We start from the raw sequence: 22,217 nt of genomic DNA on the forward strand, positions 1-22,217 counted from the left end.
TCTCGTGCAACGTCGGAATCCGGCTGCTACCCGCAGCAGCGGAAGCCCGGCGGGCACCTCGCCTCGCCCTTCCACCCGCCAAGGCAGCCCGGATTTGATCCCGAGGCCATCCGAGGACACGCGAGGCTGGCAGAGATAGCAAAGGGAGTGTCCTATCCCGGCAGGGCGGGGGGAGGCTGCTCCCTGCCGGCATTCCCCTTCTCTCCAACCCAAAAGGCCAGCAGCAAAAGTCAGCGGCTCTACCTGCACGCGGCTTTGGAGAACGTGGGTACTTGCGCGCACGTGGACCTTTCCGTGTTTGCAGGCGCTGCGGTCCTGGGGAGGGGGTTACTGGGGGTGGGGGGGAAGAATGGTTGGGCGTGGGGTTAGGCGTGAGCCGGAGCGCAAACCGACTTCATCCAGGCTGGCTAAATCGGCGTGGGAGTCGGCCTCTTCCCTGTTTGGAAGGCTTCCTTGTGAAGCAGCTTTCACAAGAGATCGATGGAACGTTAAGGTGCTTCCAAAGTGAAATAGGCAGAATGCATAGATGCAGTCATTATGAAGCTTTATTCATCGACAGGTTATATAAAAAGAGCTATATGGCATGGAAGCATCCATGCTTCTATGAGAGAAGATAGATAGAAAGAGAAGCAGAGCTAGAACAAAGAAGCAGCCCCTGGGCAGAGGTATTTATGGGGGGTCTCGGCCCCTCCCTAGCCATAAAACTCTCTCACCAATGGGGCCTGCTGCAGGGGAGCAAAGAAGCCTCTTTGCTCCATCTGATGACCTATTTGGGGAACTGCCATGGCTGGCACAAAACATGTAACAATTCCCCTTCTTGCCAGCCAATGACAGGGACCAGTGAATGTGTGTGAGGGGCAAGCAGGTGTCATAGACATGTATAAAAACATTCAGAAGACCAAACACAAACGCTTACACAGAAGGTTGTGCCGGTCAATGGGAAGAGGTTTGGTGAACAGATCAGCTATCTGGTCAACTGTGTTACAGTGCTCTACACGTATAAAACCCTCTTTGACAAGCTGTCTGACATTTTTATAGCGTATGTCTATGTGGCGAGATCTAGAGCCTACTGCATAAGCCTCCGAGATTGCAATGGCAGCTGTGTTGTCCTCTAGAATTTGGATGGGCAGAGGAGGAGCTGCCCAGATACTCGTTATCAGCTCATTGAACCAAGTCAAATCATTGGCCGTGTCTGACAGGCTGGCATATTCAGCCTCGGCCGTGGAGCAAGAAACAAATTTTTGCTGCCTAACATGCCAATGTATTGGGCAGCCATTTAGCAATATGAGAATACCAGAAGTGCTCCGCCTACTTTTGGTGTCGCCAGCCCAGTCTGCGTCTGAGTAAGCAGAGAGCTGGGCCGTCTCCCCCTTCTCTGGTTCCAGCACAAGGAGGGCATCGGTCGTGCCCCTGAGGTACCTAAGTACCCTCTTAACAGCAGTCCAGTGGAATTCCTTTGGGTGTTCCACATGCCTGGACAATAGATTTACAGCTAAAGCTATGTCAGGCCTGCTCCAATTGCTGATGTATAGCAAGGAGCCAATCACAGATCTGTAAAGCGTATTATCTGTGAACTCAGGACCGTCCTTGTGAGTATGGTTGTAAAAGTCGCTTTGCATTGGACTATGCGTGGGATTAGATTCTGCCATTTTGCATTTGGCCAATAACTCCTCTATCTTTTCTTTTTGAGATAGAGCGAACCCCCCCTTAGTGGCCAAAATATGCACACCCAAGTACTTATCAACCCGCCCCAAAGATTTCAAAGTGAACTTTTCTTCCAGGGCCTTGGCAAATTCATCACACCCTTCCTTGTCAGGTCCTACATATAGTAGGTCATCCACATAAACTAACACCCTTTCTGTGGTACCCTTTGAGTTGCGTGTGAAAACACATTTATCTGCACGGGATGCAGTGAAACCAACTCGTTCTAAACTTTTTCTAAGGCAGTCATACCATAGTTTCCCTGACTGCTTGAGACCATATAACCCTTTGTGAAGTAACCATGTATTTTCCCCTTCTTGCTGGTAGCCAGGAGGGGCCTTCACGTAGATCTGCCGGTCCAATTTGGCGTGGAGGTAAGCCGTCTGGATGTCGAATTGGAAGACTTCCTCCCCCAGAGCAGCTGCAGTCACGAGGGCGGTCTTGACGCTCTCTGCCCGGACAGTTGGAGAGTATGTCTCGCCATAGTCTTCCATATAGCGTTGGGCGAATCCCTGAGCTACCAAACGGGCCTTATACAGGTAGAGGCCATTGGCAAGTGGTTTTGCCTTGTAAACCCACCTTGTGCCAATGACTTTCCTCTCCTTTGGAGGTTGCAGGGGGGTGAAGACCTTGAGTTGTTTTAAGCTCTGCATTTCCTTCTCCATCGCGAGCTGCCATTTCTCCTGTTCTTCGATGGGCAGCTCCTGGATGTCAGAGAAGGATTTTGGGGTGACCACAACGCTGTTAACAGACGCGATGTGCCCAATGTCAATTCTCTTTGGCGGGATGCCTTTGTTGGACCGCTTTGACCTCCTTACCTTCTGCCACTCACCGCCTTTTTCTCCCGCGGGTTTCTGAGGCGTTGCTGGGGAACTGGACGGCTCATCCTCCCCATCTGAACCAGGTGGGATGACATCTTCGTCTTGTTCCACACTTTCGTCGGTGGCAGGGTATGTGGACGTCTCAGGTGATGTTGTAGTCGGTGTGCCCTTGTTGGGACGGTTGATATATGGGCTCAGATCATTGGAGTGTATCTGGGCCCAATTGGAGTCCTCTTCGAAGGAGGCAGATTGGGAAGTCACAATCTTGCCCCCTTCTCCCAGGAAACGGTAGGCCTTGGAGCCAGGAGCGTAGCCCAAGAACCTCAGTCTCTGGGAGACAGATCTCCCCTTCTTCCGCAGCTGCTTGGGGATGTGAACCCATGCATAGGACCCAAAAACACGTAAATGTCCAAGATTTGGTTTCCTACCATGAACTAGGAAATATGGGGTCTGGTTCACAACACTGCTCCAAGTGCGGTTTAAGGTATAATTGGCGTATTTTACCGCTTCTGCCCAGTATGATTCTGCGACCCCTGCGTCTGCAATCAGACTACGCATCATAGTTTGTAGGACTCCATTTCTTTTCTCTGCCACACCATTCTGAGCGGGGGTGAAAGGCGCGGTAAGAAAATGGCGGATGCCCTTACGCTTTACCCAGTCCTGGAATTTTCGGGACATGAACTCAGCCCCGCGGTCGCTCTGCAGTTGTGCAATCTTGGTTTTATACTGGGTCTCTACAAGGTTGTAGAGTGATTTTATGGCGTCAAAGGCTCCAGATTTTTCTGTGAGGATATACACATGGCCGTACCGTGAAAAATCATCAACTGCAGTGAGAAAATACTGACTTTTCCCTAGAGATGGTGTGAAAGGCCCGACCAAATCAACATGAACTAGTTGATATGGGAATTGGGTCTTACGCAGTGATGTTTTTGGGATAGGCGCAGCTTTCCTCTTTGACTTCTTACAGATTGCACAGTCCAGGAATACCTCACAATCTTTGAGCTGGACTCCCTCAGCAAACTCTCCCATCTTTTTAACTACAGGGAAGCTTGCATGACCTAATCTTCGGTGCAAAATATGGGCACACTTATCGTGGAGTGGCTTCCCGACTGACACCCTCTTGGCTTTGGTAGCCTTGAGCGGTGCTTCAGGTGACAGCTGAGGTTGGGATTTCTTATCCACACTGCCTTGCTGTGGGGGCTTGGATGCAACCGCTTCACCCTTGCGGTCGTTAAGCAGTCTTGGGGTTGTCTGTGAGGCCCCTTCTAAGGGGGAGAAATATGGCAAATCATCTATGATGGCTATATTTCCAATGACCCTCTGGTCCCGGGTGACATGACCTCCCCCTTTGCGAAATAAAACTTCCACCCCGTCATCGTCACATAACTTGATAATGCTCAACAGGTTGTTGGCAATAGAGGGCGCGTGTAAGACACCTTCAACTTTTCCAAGCCCGGGTAGAGAAACCGTGCCCTCCCCAATAACCAAAGCTTTATCACCGTTGGCCACCTTGACAGATGATTTCATTTTCTTTACCCTTTTAAAACCTTGACTCACATTAGTAATGTGAGATGAAGCTCCAGAGTCCAGCAACCATAAGTCAGTGGAGCTATCAGCTCTTGTGGTGGGGGCACAGGTAGATACAAGATTGTTAGTACTTTTGGCCCCGCCACGGCCCCTTCCTTGTCCCTTGCCCCTACCTTGATTGGGACCACGCTTGGGGCCTTGTTGAAAATGGGGGCAGTCCTTCTTGAGGTGCCCCTCAGAGCCACAGGTGAAACACTTGAGTAGAGCATTAACCCGCTCTGAGTTGCGGTGTCGTGTGCTGGCTGGCTGGCTGGTGACTCTGTTGTATTCTCCCGTATGTCTACGTCTGCTATCTTCGTCAATGAGTCTGCCCTCGAGGTAGGACAGAGGCATGGGTCCATCCCTGCCCCCTTCCAGGGAAATAATAAAATTGTTCCAACTTTTGTCCAGGGAAGCCACAATAACTGCGACCAAGTTCTCTTCAGGTATTCGGTAATTTTTGGACATTAGTTGCGCCCTGAGGGATTTTAATTTTCCAAGATGTTCTGCCATGCTGGCCCCAAACCTGAGTCTTGTGTTGTAAAACTCAGTTGTGAGTCTGGTGAGAGAACCCATGCTCTTGCTGTTGAATAAATTGTATAATAGGCGCAAGGCTGCACAAGCTGTGAGTCCATCTGGAATGCTAGGGAACATATTATCATCGATGGACTCCATCAGAGTGGAAAAAGTCTGTCTATGAAGCCACTCTTCTCGTGAGCTCCACGGGAAAGGTGGTGGGTTCAGGGCCATTTCAAGAATCCCATCCTTCAATAGACATACCTGCAAATTTCTATTCCAACTGTGATAGTTCTCACCCCCAATTTTCAATTTTTCAAAGTTTGGAGGCAACGGGGATGCAATTAGAAACGTATTATCCCATTCTTGGAGCATTTGGGAGGTTGGCATTGAAAAAAATGGTAAAGGTACCCCTCTAGTGGGCGTTGGTGGTATATTTCTCTGATTTTCAGATGGCCCCCCTTCTGGGTTAAAAAGCCCGTACTGGGCATGTCCGGAAAACATGTGATCAGGGGGTGGGCGGAGCCCAAGATTGCCGGCCGGCACTTGGTTTTTAAAATGCTCTGGAAATCCTTCCTGGAGCCTCCCCGGCCCTGGATTGCCTTGAAGACCTTGGGGATGGCAAAAGCCGATGCTGGAGGAGGGGGCCAACCCCCCCCCAAAGGCCAAGTAAGGAGAGCGCCTGGGCGGGGGCGAAAGGAAGACTGGGGGCCCCGGAGAGAGGGTCGGGGGCCTTGGGGGGTAATGAGCAGTCTTATAGCCATCATAGCTCACGAGGGTTTCTGCTGGAGAGAGCCCAGGAGTTTGCATGTTGCTATGGCAGGATGCCAGGGGTTGCTGGGCCTCCAGACTAAGTTGAGGCCTTTCTTTGTTAGAAAATGTGGGCGCACAGGGGGCTGCCATCTTGCTTCCTGTGCCGGGCCATGCGGTCTCCCTGGGCGCAGCCATCTTGTTTCCTGTTGCCCCAGGAAGCTGGAGGTCACAGTTAGGCAGGGGATTTCGCGCCGAAAGCCCTGGGGTCCCGGGGTTACTCAGGGTGGCAGGCGCCATATTGAGGGGCCTCGTGGTGGCTGAGGGGGGGCTTACCCGGCATCCACAGTCCTTCTGCACTGATGTCCTCCGTGGAGAGGCTTGTGGGGTCTCCTGTACTTCAAGGAGTTTTAGAAGCAGTTCCTTGCATTCTGGTGTAGACATTTGATCCACGCGTTGCTTGCGTTGGGCCCGGAGCGCTTCTGCTGCATCTTGACAGTCTTGGGCGGACTGTAAAACTTCCAAGCTTCCCTCTGTGGCGTGCAGAAGGAGGCCATCTGTGCTCTCACCTGGAGCGGGGCTTGCTTCAGGGGCTAGAGCTGTTAATCTTGATTGAAGACTCCTGGTCACAATCTGCGATTTCCGGCCATCCATTTCAGTTTCAAATCTAGGCATTAGCTGCAGGCTTTGGAAGCGTTCCCTTTAACCATCCTCTCTGCTACCAACTTGTAAAGCAGCTTTCACAAGAGATCGATGGAACGTTAAGGTGCTTCCAAAGTGAAATAGGCAGAATGCATAGATGCAGTCATTATGAAGCTTTATTCATCGACAGGTTATATAAAAAGAGCTATATGGCATGGAAGCATCCATGCTTCTATGAGAGAAGATAGATAGAAAGAGAAGCAGAGCTAGAACAAAGAAGCAGCCCCTGGGCAGAGGTATTTATGGGGGGTCTCGGCCCCTCCCTAGCCATAAAACTCTCTCACCAATGGGGCCTGCTGCAGGGGAGCAAAGAAGCCTCTTTGCTCCATCTGATGACCTATTTGGGGAACTGCCATGGCTGGCACAAAACATGTAACATTCCTGGTCGAGGAAACGGCTCGGGGAGGGTTTATTCTAGGGGAAGCTGTCATTTCCCGTATAGGAGGGGAGGAGCGCCTCGCCTCCGAGTAATTCACACGGCTCCGGATGCTCAGCAGGCAGGTTCGCCCGACACGAGGTACGTCTTTCTCCTAGTCTTCCTAGGGTTGTCCCGGCGCGGATGCTTCGCCTTGAGAACATGCGGATTCGCGTTATTCCCTGGGGATGCCTGCCATCCCAAAGAACCTGCCCCCCCCCCGAGCACGTTCCCTGTTACCCGTTCACACGTTCTATGAAGCCTGCTGGGCGGGTTCCGTTGCCTTCGGAACTGTCCGCGTTTTGGGGAAGAGCCTGTTGAGGCTGCAAAACTCCGAAGGGCCGCTAGGGGCAGCAGAATCCAGCTGGGTAAGCCCTTACGCGAGTTAGCAGTGGCGCGGGGGGGGGATGGGGCGTGGCTTTGCCCCACGGTGGCCACTCAGCTCCCTGATCACCCTCTCACGCCTCCCGCTGCAGCCAATGGCTGTGCATTCTAAGGGCGGAGTCAAGCTTCTATGGAAGCGTTGCTTTGCTTTGCCGTACTGTATTCCAGCTGCTGCTTCTTAACGCCCCAAACTGGAATGTGATTAGTTGCAGGGCGGAAAGAAGCAGGTTTTGTCTTTTCGCGGAGGTTTCAGCCTGCAAAGAAGTCAGCAGGTGCAGAACATCTTTATCAGCTGAAGAAAATGCAGGGTTGGTTGGCTTGTTTTGGTTTTTCATTTTTATTTCTTTTTTCTCTGGTGTTGATTAATAATAATAATAATAATAATAATAATAATAATAATAATAATAATAATAATAATAATAATAATAATAATAATAATAATTTAATTATCAAGGGAGTGTCGTGTAAATGTGATTGGCCATTAATTGCTGCAGATCAGCCCTGGTTCGGAAACGGAGCTGGGTTCAAGGCGTTGCAAAGGAACTCTTTGAAACTGGAAAGCTGGCGAGTTGAATGCTGAGTTCCCAGCTTGCCATTTGGGTTGCTATTAATTTTTTTTTTGATTAATATTAGATTTGGATTGCTCTAAAAAGGTGCTGCACCAAATTTGGTGCAGCGGAGAAGAATTTTTTTTCAAAAGGAGGCTCTGCAATCCGTTTTCCTTTTTAAAATTTTCACTGAAGTTTTGAAGCCGAATTAAAACAGTGCAGATTTGGCTTTAAGGAAGAACGAAGAAATTTAATAAAGTGGAAAAGAAATGTAGATTAAAGAAGTAGAAAGCGAGGGGAGGGAGGAAAAAGATTCTAAAGAATATCCCAACTTTTTCAAAGCTGTGAAATTTGAAGGTAGCGGGGGCATTTGCTACGGTTTTATTTCTTTCATATGTTGGGAATGGATTTTTACAAAATGAGCTTTCTTATAGGGTGTAAGCTTAATAGAGCAACGGTTTATTTACTGTGTTGCTTAACTTGTCCCGGAGTAAGGAGTGTGGTGTGTTCCAGAGCTGTGCATTCATCATATGAAAGCTGAAATGTTTTGGAACCTGTGTGAATGCAGCCCCTTTCTGTGGTTCATTAAAAGAGGAAGATCTGTGGGGGCCTCAACCAGACCCTAAAATAAGAAGCCACTGCTTTAATTACCTGGATCATTGAAGTAGCACGTCTTTAATGTGATTCTAATTGCAGCTTGCAATATAATTTTTGAAAGCTTGTGTAAAAAGCATTCCCAATTATCTTATTCTCTTTTTGCTGTCTGGCCCGTTTGCTCATGCAAATATGGATCCATGCATTCTAACAGCATCACAAAAGCAAAGTCAACTTTGGCCACAAACACTGTTATCAGGATGTAAAATAACATTCCTGCTGCTGGCCTGTTATTCAAACAGCCCAAAGTTTAGTTTGATGTGTAACAAAATGTGACTGTTAAAAACTTGGGTACATTTTAGGTTCTGTTTGCTCAGGTGGCCTGACCCCCAAGGTGTTTAGCTGCACATTATATTTTTCACTGTGAAGCAATTATGTGAAGGGAATAGCAGGGGTGTAGTTATAGAGTGGTAAGTTGCTGTTTCAAACCAAAGGTTTGTGACATAATAAAAGAGAAAACTTTAATATTCAGATTTAAAACAAGTGTTTGTGTTTCTGCAGCTGATCTGAATCAAGGGAAAGGTACTTAACATACTATGGAAAATCAACCCTAAGAGGCTACTACTTTTGTCACAGCAATTTTTTATTGTGTGGCATGCACTGTCTTATAGAATTTTCCTACATTGTAGTGGAATCCTTTTTTTGTGTAAGGAAAAGAAATCCTTGTCTGTGGTTAGCAAATGTTTTCTAACATCAATATATCAGGTATATATTGTGAATACATTTAAATTTATAGGTAAGGAAGAACGATGGCTTTGTTTTGCAGGCCCTGACAATTGGCATGCTTCTGTCTTATCTTTTTAAAATCTGACTATATTATTTTTCAACAGGTCTTGGTGAAGGACATCTGCCCTGCTAATACTTGGAAAAGGCAAAAACATGAACAGTTAACAAGGTAAGTAACTTAGAAATGTTTCATAATTCTTCCTGGTGTTTTATTTCCTTTTTTCTCTGTAATTAGAAAAAACTATTGATTGTAATTTACAATATTTCCACTTTTTTCCATTTGTTTGTGCTAGAAACAAAAGGAAGAAAAAGTGGAAATGTTGTATTTTATCAAAAGGAAACTTCACAACTTCTGTTTTTAATGAGAAAGACAATGAATCTTGCCCAAATTATATACAGATAGTACTTGATTTATGAGCACAAATGGGACCAGATTTTCCATTGCTAAACAAGGCAGTTGTTAAGCGAATCACTGAAGGTAAGTGAATTATGTGGTTGTTAAACGAATCTAGATTCCCCTATAATCTTTGCTTATTGGAAGTTGACTAGGAAGATCACAAATGACAATTACAGGACACCTGCAACCATTGTACATGTGTGTCAGTTACTAACTGCCTAAATTTTTATTACGTGACTATGGGGTCTGTTGTAACTTCAAATGGTTGTAAATTGAGGATTACTGTACAGATTAAATGTTTAATTACTAAGAAAACCATGGACTGCAAGTCAAACTAGTTAGTCCAAAACAATTGAGTTTTTGATTAGCAGACATAAATTTGTATACTTTGGACACACAGTGCAAGTGGATGACTAGGGGAAAAAAGCTATATATCGGGGGTCTTCAAACCTGGCCCTTTTATGACTTGTGGACTTCAACTCCCAGAATTCCTCAGCCAGGAATTCTGGGAGTTGAAGTCCACAAGTCATAAAAGGGCCATGTTTGAAGACCCCTACTATACATCATAAGATTCAAACATGTAATGGGAGGGGAAGATAATAGTGGACAGATAGCAAGCCGTTATCTATGCAATATCTAGGAATCATGTCCTACTCAATATTACCTAACAACTAGATTAAATTTACAGGCAAAGATGTTGCCAAGAATAGGATGACATGTAAAGTCCTGTTTTTGCTTTTAAATCAATAGGTGCTGCCACTGGAACTTGTGCACTGTGATTTACAGCTTAGCAAGTTGTTTAACAGCCAATTATGGCTTATTCTACAAAAAAAACGGATGAGCAGACTGTGTTGATGCAGCTGTAGTTTGGGGTAAATAGAAACTTTAATGGTATGTGAAAATGACCTTGGAAGGGGGAATTTAAAAAAAAAATGCTGCCTAGAGGATGATCAGATAAGGAGGCAGCCAGCAGCTGAACAACGGGCAAAGAAAGAAACTTTAAAAAGATCCACCCTAGCTTATCCCGCAGTAAAGAGAAATGGTGGTGGGAGATATGTTCTTTCAGACTTGCAAGATTCTGTGAATGTAGCCTTATAATACTGCTTATACTTATACTGCTAAGCTTGTAAGCCGCCCTGAGTCTTCGGAGAAGGGCGGGATATAAATGGAATTAAAATAAATAAAATAAATAAATAAACAATAAAGTAGAATTAGCTCATCTTGTCATATTTCCTGTCTGGTCCGCTTGGGAGGCGGACAGAAAGAGCTACGAGACAGTAACTGCATAACACCTAATGCAAAAGAGCAAAAACAGGTGATGCCAAATGATGAAACAAACCAGGACTTCTGTATGAATGTTATCTGCGTTCATTCACTGCCTTTCTTCCTCCACATGTCTCGAGCAGAAGTTGTCTCATGATCAAGTGACCTCAGTTATGAAATGAGCAGGGCTTCTTTGTTTTGAAGATGGAAGGACCCAAAAACTGGCAGCTAACACATTAGAAGACAGAGCATAGAATAATAGGGTTGGAAGGGGTCTTCTAGTCCAACCCCTTGCCTATGGCAGGATATCCTATACCGTTCCGGACTTTTGTTTGGGCTTGATGGGGATGGATACGCATGATCAGAAAGAATAACAGGATAACAGCAGAATAAGAGAGTTGGAAGGGAACCCGGCAGTCCTTCAGTTCAACCTCTTCCCACTTAAGCAGGAGACCTTATACCGTTTCAGACAAATGGCTGTCCAATCTCTTCTTAAAAACCTCCAGTGATGGAACACTCACATCTTCTGGAGGCAAGTCATTCCACTGATTAATTGTTCTCACTGCCAGGAAATTTCTCCTTAGTTCTATGTTGCTTCTCTCCTTGGTTAGTTTCCATCCGTTGCTTATTCTTCTGCTTCCCGGTGCTTTGGTTGACCTTCTCTTCTTTAGGTAAAGGTAAAGGTTCCCCCGCACATGCGTGCTAGTCATTTCCAACTCTAGGGGCCGGTGTTCATCTCCGTTTCAAAGCCAAAGAGCCAGCGCTTGTCCGAGGACGTCTCCATGGTCATGTGGCCGGCATGACTAGACGCCAAAGGCGCACGGAACGCTGTTACCTTCCCACCATAGTGGTCCCTATTTTTCTACTTGCATTTTTACGTGCTTTCGAACTGCTAGGTTGGCAGAAGCTGGGACGAGTGACAGGCACTCACTCTGTTACACAGCACTCGGGATTCGACCGGCCAAACTGCCGACCATCTGATCGACAAGCTCAGTGTCCTAACCCACTGAGCCACCGCGTCCCGTGACAGCTCCTCAAATATTGGAAGATTGCTACCATGTCATTTCTAGTCTTTCCTTTCATCAGATTAGACATACTCAATTCCTGCAACTGTTCTTCATACGTTATAGCCTCTGGCCCCCTAGTCATCTTTGCTGTTATCTACCTCATTGTTATCTTTGTTGTTAGCGAGCTTAAATCCTGCAGTTTGCAAGCAGTGTAAACAATGTTCAATAAAATGCAATGAATATTGTTGAAATAGCGACCTATCAACAACAACAACTGTTACTTGAACAGTTGGTGACGGTTGTGATTTTGAAAGAGGGCCAGGAGAAAGAAGGATCTGGTTGAGCAGGTTTGTTGCCTCCCTGTCTCTTTCTTCTGTGATCCTTCCCAAGGGCAGATAATAGATCTTGGGTGGAGGTGTAGGAAGCAGCTTGCCTTTCCCCTTCTATTTTGCATCAGGTTTGGGCAAAGCTACCTTGAGTTGCAGAATTAAAGCTGGGGATTACTTGCACATCTCGTGAGTCATGTGTTTGCCAGCGTGCATTTGCACATCACTTGAGCCGCTAAGAAGACACGGTACTTTATCTAAGTCTAGCATTGGAAGCAGCCGCCATTTTATCTGAAATCTTGATTCTTCTGGCCCAGTTTTAGGCTGTGGGTTGAATTTACAAATTGGCCTAACCCATGTCTGCTGGTGTCAAATTCCCCTGAGATGAGAGGAAGTGGTTAAAGGAATTTAGCTCTGACCCTGAGGAGGAAGAGGGAGAGAGAAGACAGCTACTCAGCCTTGGGAAAGTAGAACGTATGAGAAAGAGGCTGCCTTGTCTTTCAAAAGGAATGGTGAAAGTTCAAGATAGCTGTAAAATATTCCTGGATTTCTTGCATGTCTGCTCTTTGATCCTGCCCACCTTGAAAGGCTGGCAGAACTGGACCATATACTCCCCAGTTACACGGCAAGCCCCGTTAGGAATTCTTTTCAGGAAAGGAAGACTCACTCTAAGCAAAATGAGAAATGGTACAGAACGTTATAGCCCTTCCTGCTTCAAAGCTTCAGACTCCTTGGTCTTTATTTTCCCACACTTCTTTGAATTGCTGTTGACAATGGTTACAAGTTGACATTCTCTGAATTCTTGCTCTTAGCATCTTCCTTAGAAACTCCAGCTTCTAGCAGGACCCTGGCAGAATTATCTGCTGGAAGGACCAGGCTGGGCTGGGTTATAATTTTGGACTTCCCCTTCTTTCTTTTCATTGTTTTCTGTATCGGTATAATTTTTCCACTTCTTTTCTTTTGTGGCCATCATGACCAACTATTCAGTATGGAGAAGCTTCTAACTTAGGCAGTAAAGTTATCCATCTGTCTTGGTCCCTGAACCCTACTTTGCATGGTGTTGTAAGAGGTGACCAGGCTGAGCCCTAGGGTGGGGTCAAATGCATCATCCATTTGGAGTCTCTGTGCCCTTGTAAGAGTCTTAAGTCCAGCTCCCCTTGAAATCCATTGACTCTTTTCTGGCGCCAATTCGCCTTGACCGTTAATAGATCAGATTCTTGGGTCAAAGTAGGATGGAGTAAACTTGCCGTGCTTTGAATTTGAACTCCATCCTGGTTTCTGATTTTTTTTCTTTTTGAAATATATAACATTTTATTAGTTCTCTACACTTACAGTTCATAAGTGCTTGGTAAACAACACGTTTTCTGAGTCCACCTGGCTTCTGATTTCTTGTCTCTTGATGAGACAGAAATTTCTTGTCAAGTCACTTAAAGATCTTAAAGAAATGCTTGTTGGGGAAGACACACTTGGTTTGCCCCCGATATTATACTAACCTCTAATCCGTTCTTTACCAATGATAGTTCACAGAACTAACTGAAATAGAACTAACCAAAATGGAGGCTCATTCAGGGTAATGTGTGAACCAGGACCCTGACAAGAAAAGGCTGTCCAAAGTTTTGGGAAACAATTCTCCAGCTTTGAATGAAGATTTAAACTGGAGTCCTTCTCTGTAGGAGCCCAGTGTTCTTCCTCTGGGGTGGGGCATTTCCTGATGAGTTAAGTTAACAGATCACTTGGAAGCTTTGATAAAAGGAGAACAACCCACAAGTAAACAGAGTGTAGGCTTGTGTATCTCCAGAGATTAATTTCTTTGGAAATGCTCCTTTGCTTTGTTTTCATTTCTCCTTATGGTTCTTAATAACAGAGTTCAAAAGCCAGGCTCAGCTGTTACTCAAAGAGTTGATCCTAATTAAAGTGTTGGAGCAAATTGGGGTGGGAGAGGAATAACTCTTTTTCCCTGGAGAACATCTGTAGAAGGTCTACACTGGGCTTCTTTAACTCAGTGGTCTCCAACAGTAAAATGTTTCATTGGGTATTCACAGTATAGTAGAACATTCTTTGTCAGGTTGACATTTATCAAGGTAAGGATGGTTCCAAACCATGCAAGTTGTTTTTTGCTCACTACTGAGCATGTTTACTCAGAAACAAGTACTCTGATGCCAGTGAGCCTGATTTCCTTCCAAAACAATGTGCATTAAATTGCAACCAAAGGGAAATTGGCACCAACGTATGATGCTACCTCATTTACTGGATTTCTTTTATGCCAGCCGTGAGACTCAAGCACAATTTTTAGTCCTCATATGGGATGTTACGAAATAGATTTTATTTAAAAAAAATCTGAGAGTTTTGCAAGATGTGACTGGGAGATGGCTAGCATTTTTCATTCATTTATAGCTATTTTACAAGAAGCAGGTCAGAAGTCTTCACTGGGGAAAAAAAACTCTACAAAACGTTGGACAATGCAATTTCCTTAATCGTAAAAAAAAACACATTCTGATGAAATAAAGTAGGAGTTCCCATGGATTTTACTCCGCTAGTCGTTGCTGACTATAGGGGCCTGTGCTCATCTCAGTTTCAAGGCCACTGAGCTAGCACTGTCCGAAGAAATTTCTGCCAACATATGGCCTCCATGAAATCATGGAGCGCTATTACCTTCCCACCGAAGTGGTACCTATTTATCTACTTGCATCTGCACGCTTTCAAATTGCTAAGTTGGCAGGAGCTGGGGCAAGGGCAGGAGCTCACCCCATCATGTGGCGCTTGGGTCTTGAACCCGGCCTGCCGGTTTTCTAGCCGACAAGCCCAGCATCTTAGCCACCACATGAGCCAACATGTCTCCCCATTCTGATGAAATAAACTTACAAAATTAACCCCTTGGAGTAAACCATATGTTCTGTGAAAGGAGATGATGACTAAGTAAATGGTTTTTGCTATCTTGGGCAGCTACATACATTCGAGCAGTGCCTACAGTTGGCAATTTTGAAAACTCTCTGTGTTGTGGGTGGTCTAGAGATGAGCAGACCTTTCAGGCAACAGGCATCCACCCTGTATGATGGCTTGCTATGTGTCCTACTTAAAAAGAAAATTAAAAGCTCTCACCATCATTGTATGTCATAAGGTTCCAGCTACCATATTCCCGAGATAGCAAGAGCACTTAGGCTTATATACCGCTTCCCAGTGCTTTACAGCCCTCTCTAAGCAGTTTACAGAGGCAGGCAGCATCTTGCCCCCAACAATCTGGGTCCTCATTTTACTGACCTCAGAAGGATGGAAGGCTGAGTCAATCTTGAGCCGGTGAGGATCGAACTGCTGGCAGTCAGCAGAATTAGTTTGCAATACTGCATTCGAACCACTGTGCCACCACAGCTCTTAAGATGTTGTCCAGGTAGTCCAAACAAGAAATAAAAACCATGAGTTCCTGCTACCTTTATTGTAAGGTTACAGGGACAAAATCTTGCAAGTCTGCTTTCCAGAATAGCAGGGTAGGTCCCTTCTGAGGTGGTTCTCCCACCGCTTAGCTTTCTGTGGACTGACGTGATAATTGTCTGTGCTGTTGCTCTTCCTCCTTTCTTCAAGGTCATTCCAGCATAGCATTACAGACATTACGTAAGAAAAGCCCAAAGCCGCAGAAGATTTAGCAGTCAGTCTCAAAAGATTTCTACCATTAGCCCTTTTTTTGCAAACATAAAAATACCGGGTTTTGTAAGGATGTACAAGCTATTTAGAGATGTTGCAATTTTGAAATCTTGGAGATTACAAATTTTATCAGTTTATCATAATATGAAATACAAAGAAAAATGAAAATAATAGAAAAACGGAGGGAGGAGAAAGGGAAGAGAAAAATGTGTAAGGGAAAAGGGAAAAAAGAAAAGCATTGACTTCCTAATCATTTTGGTATAGCAGAATACTGTAAAAACTTCAACTCTCAACTTTTTACTTTTACATAATAAAGTATACTAACCATTTCTGTCTGAACAAAACAATCTAATTAGAAAAATCCAAAATCATGTCCATCTCAAGCACAAAGTCCAGAAGCAGTTACCGAGTAGAAGGGATATTGCCAGGGCTTTTTTTCTCATAGAACGCTCAGCACAGAGTTCCGGCACCTTTTTTGGGATGGAACCTTGTAGGGTAGGCAAGGCGGGTTGTATGACGTGTGAGTTCCGGCACCTTTTTCTTTTACAAAAAAACACTGGATATTGCAATTATGAAAGTGTCCTGCTAGAGTCCAGACATATTGTTAATTTCTCCCGTGTGAATGTTGCCAGATTGATGACTGTAAGCTGCCTATGCAGGCGGAATTATTATTTGGAACAATTATAAGCCTCTTGGTAGAAAGTAATTTGGAAAGTCAACACTTTGCTGTAGAAATTGTGCGGTCTTCCTGTTTTATCCCTTAATTATGTTTTCGTTTTACTTGTAGACTTTCCAGAACACGCTGATTGGAAGTCTAAGGGAATCGTACGATGGGCATTATGCCTAGTTGGGTTATTATTTCAAAGTCTGCTGTTGCCACTTTGCCTGGAAGAAGACACCTCTATTCCAGATATGTTCTCTCCCAAAATCAAGCATGGAAAAGTTTGCTTGCCAGAAGTCGTTCAAGTTGGTCTCTATCAAGATGCAGTTGCAAGGTCAAGCACACTTTCCCTCTGGGAAAAGCATTCCGACATACCTCCACAGAGGAAGAAGACTTCTCTTTTCACTTGACACCATCACAGATCTATGAGGTCCTAAGGGCGGGTGAGTTGTCCTACACTGTCCCTGAATTTGATGGGAAAAATCCCAGCTCAGTATTGAAATTCGAGTCCAACTACCTGGGAGCCAACGTGCCGATGGAAGACCGCCGAAGCGCAGCAACCTGTTTGCAGACGAGGGGAATGATGTTCGGAGTCTTTGATGGCCATGCTGGCTATGCCTGTGCTCAGTCGGTTAGTGAGAGGCTGTTTTCTTACCTTGCCGTTTCTCTTCTGTCTCGGCAAACTCTGGAAGAGATTGAGTTGGCCATGGAGTCTATGAAACCGATTCTGCCTATTCTTCAGTGGCACAAACACCCCAATGACAGCTTCTTCCATGAGGTTGCTTCCCAGTACCTGGAGCAGCTCAGAGTGTATTGGCAAGACTTACTGAACTTGGACACTGACCTTGGACTGACAGTCAAAGAAGCTTTGATTGGTGCTTTCAAAAGGCTGGATTCAGACATATCACTGGAAGTTCAGGCACCTTCCAAAAATGAACTGCTGAAAAATATCGCTCTCCAGGTGGCTTTCTCGGGTGCAACAGCCTGCTTAGCTCATGTGGATCAGATTCATCTACATGTTGCAAATGCTGGGGACTGCAGGGTGATCCTGGGAGCTCAGGAACCCAACGGCGCGTGGTCTGCTTTGCCTCTTACCCGGGATCACAATGCTTTCAATCAGTCAGAAATCGTGCGGTTAAAAAGTGAACACCCAGCTTCGGAAGGGAGCACTCTCATCTTGAACGACAGGTTGCTGGGTGTCCTTATGCCTTCTCGAGCTTTTGGAGATGTCATGTTCAAGTGGAGTCAGGAGCTGCAGCAGAGCATCCTTAAAAACCACTGCAACCTGGAGGATTTAAACATCTATGAGTTCGTCCCTCCATGTTACCACACACCCCCTTATTTAACTGCTGAGCCAGAGGTCACTTACCACAAAATCAGGCAGCAGGATAAGTTCCTGGTTCTTGCTTCTGACGGCCTGTGGGACATGTTGAGTAATGAAGAGGTGGTCCAGCTCATTGCAAGCCATACAGTTGAAGCTGATGATCAGAAAACTGAGCTCACTTTTAAGAAACCAACCAGCTTGGGGTATGTGCAAGACCTGCTACTTCGGCGAAAGGCCCGAACTGACCGGCCATGTGACCGGAATGTGGCAACCCACCTCATCAGACATGCCATTGGCACCAATGAGTATGGGGAGATAGACCAGGAAAAGCTCATCGCAATGTTGACTCTTCCTGATGACTTAGCACGCATGTATAGGGATGATATCACCGTTACAGTGGTCTATTTTAATTCAGATGTAATTGATAGATACTATCAAGATGATGAAGAAAGATCCTGAGTCACATGAATTCTGAGGGTCAGAAGGGTTCACTTCAAATTCCCAGAAACATTCTTGCAAGAGAGCCCCACCCATAAAAGTCTCTTTCCTGGCTTCAGGAGACCAAGTTTAGTTCCTGAAAGGCCTTGAATTCCTATAGAAATTAATGATTTTTTGGCTCGTAAAATAATTTGGGGGCCATCATTTTATTTTAGTGGAATACTTGGGTTTTGTAGTCAGTTGGGTACCTGGGAGAAGCTGGTAATAGTTGTTTAAGTGGAACCTCAACTCTGTAGTTAGAAATGTGTGAGTGAATAACTTGCAATGCTCAAAATTTCTAAAGTAGATTGGAGCTCTCCAAAATGGCCATCAGTGAAAAGGTTGCTTGTAGGTGAGAGATGAATTATCTTTCTGAGGACACTTTGGGATGCAGTGGGGCTGGGGATTCCAATCCATGCAAACTGACTGGTACTAAAAAGCAGAGATGCTACTCCAAAGGGCGCTTACTCTGAGCCTGTCAAAGAATTATGAATTGTATCCAACCATGTCCCTTTGCCACTGCATATCCGCTTGTGCCAGGTCAAAATCCCTAGCCACTGGAGTTCCTTAAGATACAGCTATTTTCAAAGGCTTGTGGAGGGTCCTGGAAACACTTCCCTGGATGCAAATTCATTTTTGCAATGCTGGATTTCGTCTTCTGTTCCTAAGACATCAGCACGAGATTCCTGAGGCCATCATCGTGTTGGATTAATAGGGAAGGTTTCAATCTATTTAAACAGTGTCCACTGTGATCAGCTTTCCTCCTCGCCTTTCTGTTGATGGCCTGCAACTCCTTTTCTTTCCTTTTCCTCATCTGAACTGGCTACTGTTCATATGCTGCACGAATTGCTACTTGAATACTCGTAGGTAGCACTTCAGGGATCTCAAACTCCTGTTGATTGCTTCTGCTACCATAGCAGTCTTACGTGAGTGTCTCTTGTTGACTAAAAAAAAATAAACTTGGAAAGGATTACTATTTGTAGCTGTGCTGCATTCTTGAAAGGCAATTGGAAGATGTCCTTATTGTGCAAGGAGATAAGGATATATCTGCATCTTTGGATCAACACACAACATTGCAAATGAATGGCTTTAATTTCCTAAGAATGGACAAATACGGCGCTTCTTATTTGTGTTCGATCTTTTTTTTAAAAAAACCATTGACTAACATTCTGTTTGAAAGCTGGGTGGAAATGAATGTGTATTTAGTACCAGTCATGTATGAGTAATACACTGTGTTGCTGACTGTTTTCTGGAAAAGAGCGGGGTTTTTTAATAGTACACACTACTCACTGTCTGAATCATGATTTTAGGGAAGTCTGCAACGCTGCATTTCATCTCCATTGAATGGTTTGCTGAATTACGCTGTGCATTCTTCAGATGAATTACACTTCCGTTCTAATTCGACATAAAAACTGAAGAGACATTTTTTGCTGATATTTTTTTTAGGGGAATTTCACAGCTTTTTGAAGGACACGTCTGACCGCAGACATTTTCAGACACAGCCCAGGGAGAATTAAAGTCTTCAAATGACACAAAGAAAGGAGTGGCTTCAATAATGCAATCAAGTGTAGATAAGAGAAGCAGTTCATATCCTCGGTTCTAAGAATGTGTCCTGTGGCTTATAGAAAAGGGGAACAAGTTGATTAAGAAGAACTGAGAAGTAGAAAGGAAAAACATAAACCTTGCAATATATTGTGCTTAAAAGATTTGAAAAAGGGGGGAAAGGACTTTTATTAAAAGTTGGCATTAGAAAAACATAAAGGGCTAATAATTCTGCTAACAGCTTGAACCAAAATTTTTTGCATGCTTAGGACCACAAATTTTAACCATAAAATATTGCTTAAAATGATAACACCTCGAGGTGTTTTGCATTGTATAATTAATGTTGCTAAGTATTATTGGACGACATCAAATTTGCACAGTCGTTTCTTTTAGCCTAGGAAAAATCCATCATGGTGCTAGAACAGCCTATACCTTGTCCCTGAACCATCAGTTATCCCTCATCCAGCTAATAGATGGAACCCTGGGTGTCATTTTTCAAGCAAGTGGAACTAGCAAGTAATAAAGATAACGGGACTTTTCTTTAACAAGACTTTTTAGCAATTGCTGCTTTAAAACTCATGCTTATTTTTATTGCTGATGGTAAACAGAAATAAACAAGACTGGGAAATAATATTTTGGATTATGTCCATTCTTCTAGCTATTTTGCTAGTTGCTCCTTTCATATGCGGTAGGAGTTGATTACTTTGGATCTCAAGCACTAGGATTTGCCTTGTATTTCAGATAGTCTCAGTTTATCCTAATCTACAAGGATTGACGATTTTGTTTTAAAACCCTTATCTATTAAATCATCTTTTCTGCTGTATCTGATCCCCTTATTCAGAGCATTTTTGTTTAATGCACTTTTCACCTTTTCAATCTTGCCCCATTAGTTTGGCAGATACCCTTTCTTGCTCCATTCGTTTTGCAGGTATTTCTATACAGCTGAATTTTCTCCCAGGTTCTGTTATTTTCACTTGACAATCATCCACCAGAGAACTTTTTTCAAACCTGCCTTAGCAAAACAATTCCAAAAATGAGAGGAATTCTCTTTGATCTGGCCTGCTCAAGGCAATTGAGGCTGAAAACTACAACACAAAAGATACCCCCGCTGCAAATACTTATTTGATAGATTCTCCACTAGAGAAATACTAAGAAAACATATGCACACACAGCCATATTGATCTACCACCAACTTCTCAAATGTCAACTCAGTTTAGCTGTTCCGTGTGACTTTACCGTTTCCTAATCCATCCATTTGAAACTCAAATACTTCGGCCACCTAATGAGAAGGAAGGACTCACTGGAGAAGAGCCTCATGCTGGGAAAGGTTGAGGGCAAGAGAAGAAGAAGGGGACGACAAGAGAATGAGGTGGCTGGATGGCGTCACTGAAGCAGTAGGCGTGAGCCCAAATGGACTCCAGAAGATGGTAGAGGACAGGAAGGCCTGGAGGAACGTTGCCCATGGGGTTGCGATGGGTCGGACACGACTTCGCAACTAACAACAACAATCCATCTCTCTATCCTTACAGTTTCTACAAACTTGTTCTGCGTAGATTACAGTGCCTCCCATTACGTAGAGTATGTTCTCTAGATTAAGGGTATCATTTCTGGGCTACATTGTTTAATGTTGCTGGATAAAATATCCTGGAACAATTAAAATTCATTAATGTAAGCGGGTCCTTATTGTGTTTGGAACAGACCAACATATCCTTGAATATTGAAGTATCAGTGATAACAAAGAGGATGGGGTGATCCTCTCAGACCAATCTCCAGAACAGTGCAGGGTCTCACTAAGATGTTTGTACTATACAGTTAATTTCAGAGGAATTTGAATTGAGGACATTTTCAAGAAGCTGGCCTGTACTCAGTTTAAATACAGTTCAACAAGTTATGTAAAAAATAGGGTCAGTAATATTGAGCAATTACTAATCTTTATGGAATGTGGTTACAAGATAACATGTTTCTGCCTCAAGAGGAAGCATATTTTTTGTATAATGTTAACATAGTACATCAAGCATTTTTAAATGTTAACAAGTTAAAATGACCTAGCGTTGAGATGAAGAGAGCAGTTATTAGTACATGTGCATACTTTAAAAATATGTTCAAGCCTTTGTTGTTTTTAAAACTTATTCTGCTCGGGAATAAAGGTATGAAGATGAATGAAAGGGTAAGAATTCAGCTTTGCTGTTTTTTATGCAAAATAGACTGCTGGTTTGGGACCCAATACTGTGTTTATTTTTAGATTTATATCCTGCTTTTTGCACAATACACAACAAAATAAACTCATAAACCCAACGACAATAAAAAAATTAAACCAAATCAACATATAGAATCTTGCAATGCTCTTGACTGCAATATTCACATACCTTTTTCGAGCATCATGTACTTTTTCCATTTTTCTAAGCAGGGATGAAGCACAGTCAGGAAGCATAATAAAGCGTGACACCCATCCAATCCAGGAAAAAATAAGCTGGAATCAACTGTTTTGCCTTCTGCTGATCCCTATTCTGCCTCAGGATACTGCTGAGTGATGCTACCCTTATTGGTTTAATGTGGGCCAATGAAGAACAGTGATGGATATATTTTCCCCACCTTTATTTTCTCTCCAACTGAGGGTTACTTTCCTCTAAATCAGAGGTCTTCAAACATGGCCCTTTTGTGGACTTCAATTCCCAGAATCCCTCAGCCAGGGACACTGGCTGAGGAATTCTTGGAGTTGAAGTCCACAAATCATAAAATGGCTAAGTTTGAAGACCCCTGCTCTAAATGGATGAAGATGGATAAGTGAAGACGGAAAGGCT

The 22,217-nt window shown here is 44.2% G+C and overlaps 1 protein-coding gene across 5 annotated transcripts in view; it reads left to right on the forward strand.

Annotated features, from left to right (window-relative positions):
* Positions 1-209: 209 nt before the first annotated feature.
* PDP2 (pyruvate dehydrogenase phosphatase catalytic subunit 2) overlaps positions 210-22,217 on the forward strand; it is a 259,441-nt gene continuing 237,433 nt past the window's right edge. For 2 of the 5 annotated variants that reach the window (XR_014493434.1, XR_014493435.1), the window contains exons 1-2: positions 6,597-7,163; positions 8,888-8,952. Coding sequence is in view for 2 of the 5 variants with exons in the window: in XM_083370756.1 (XP_083226882.1) it covers positions 16,243-17,856 (1,614 nt within the window). In the remaining 3 variants the exon portion in view is untranslated. Of the gene's footprint in view, positions 265-6,596; positions 7,164-8,887; positions 8,953-9,076; positions 9,262-16,199; positions 20,744-22,217 lie in introns of those variants that run through there. The other 3 variants (XM_083370756.1, XM_083370755.1, XR_014493433.1) reach the window with 3 other exon arrangements.

Source organism: Vipera ursinii (genome assembly GCF_947247035.1).
Source record: "Vipera ursinii genome assembly, chromosome: 10".
Lineage (NCBI taxonomy): Eukaryota > Metazoa > Chordata > Lepidosauria > Squamata > Viperidae > Vipera > Vipera ursinii.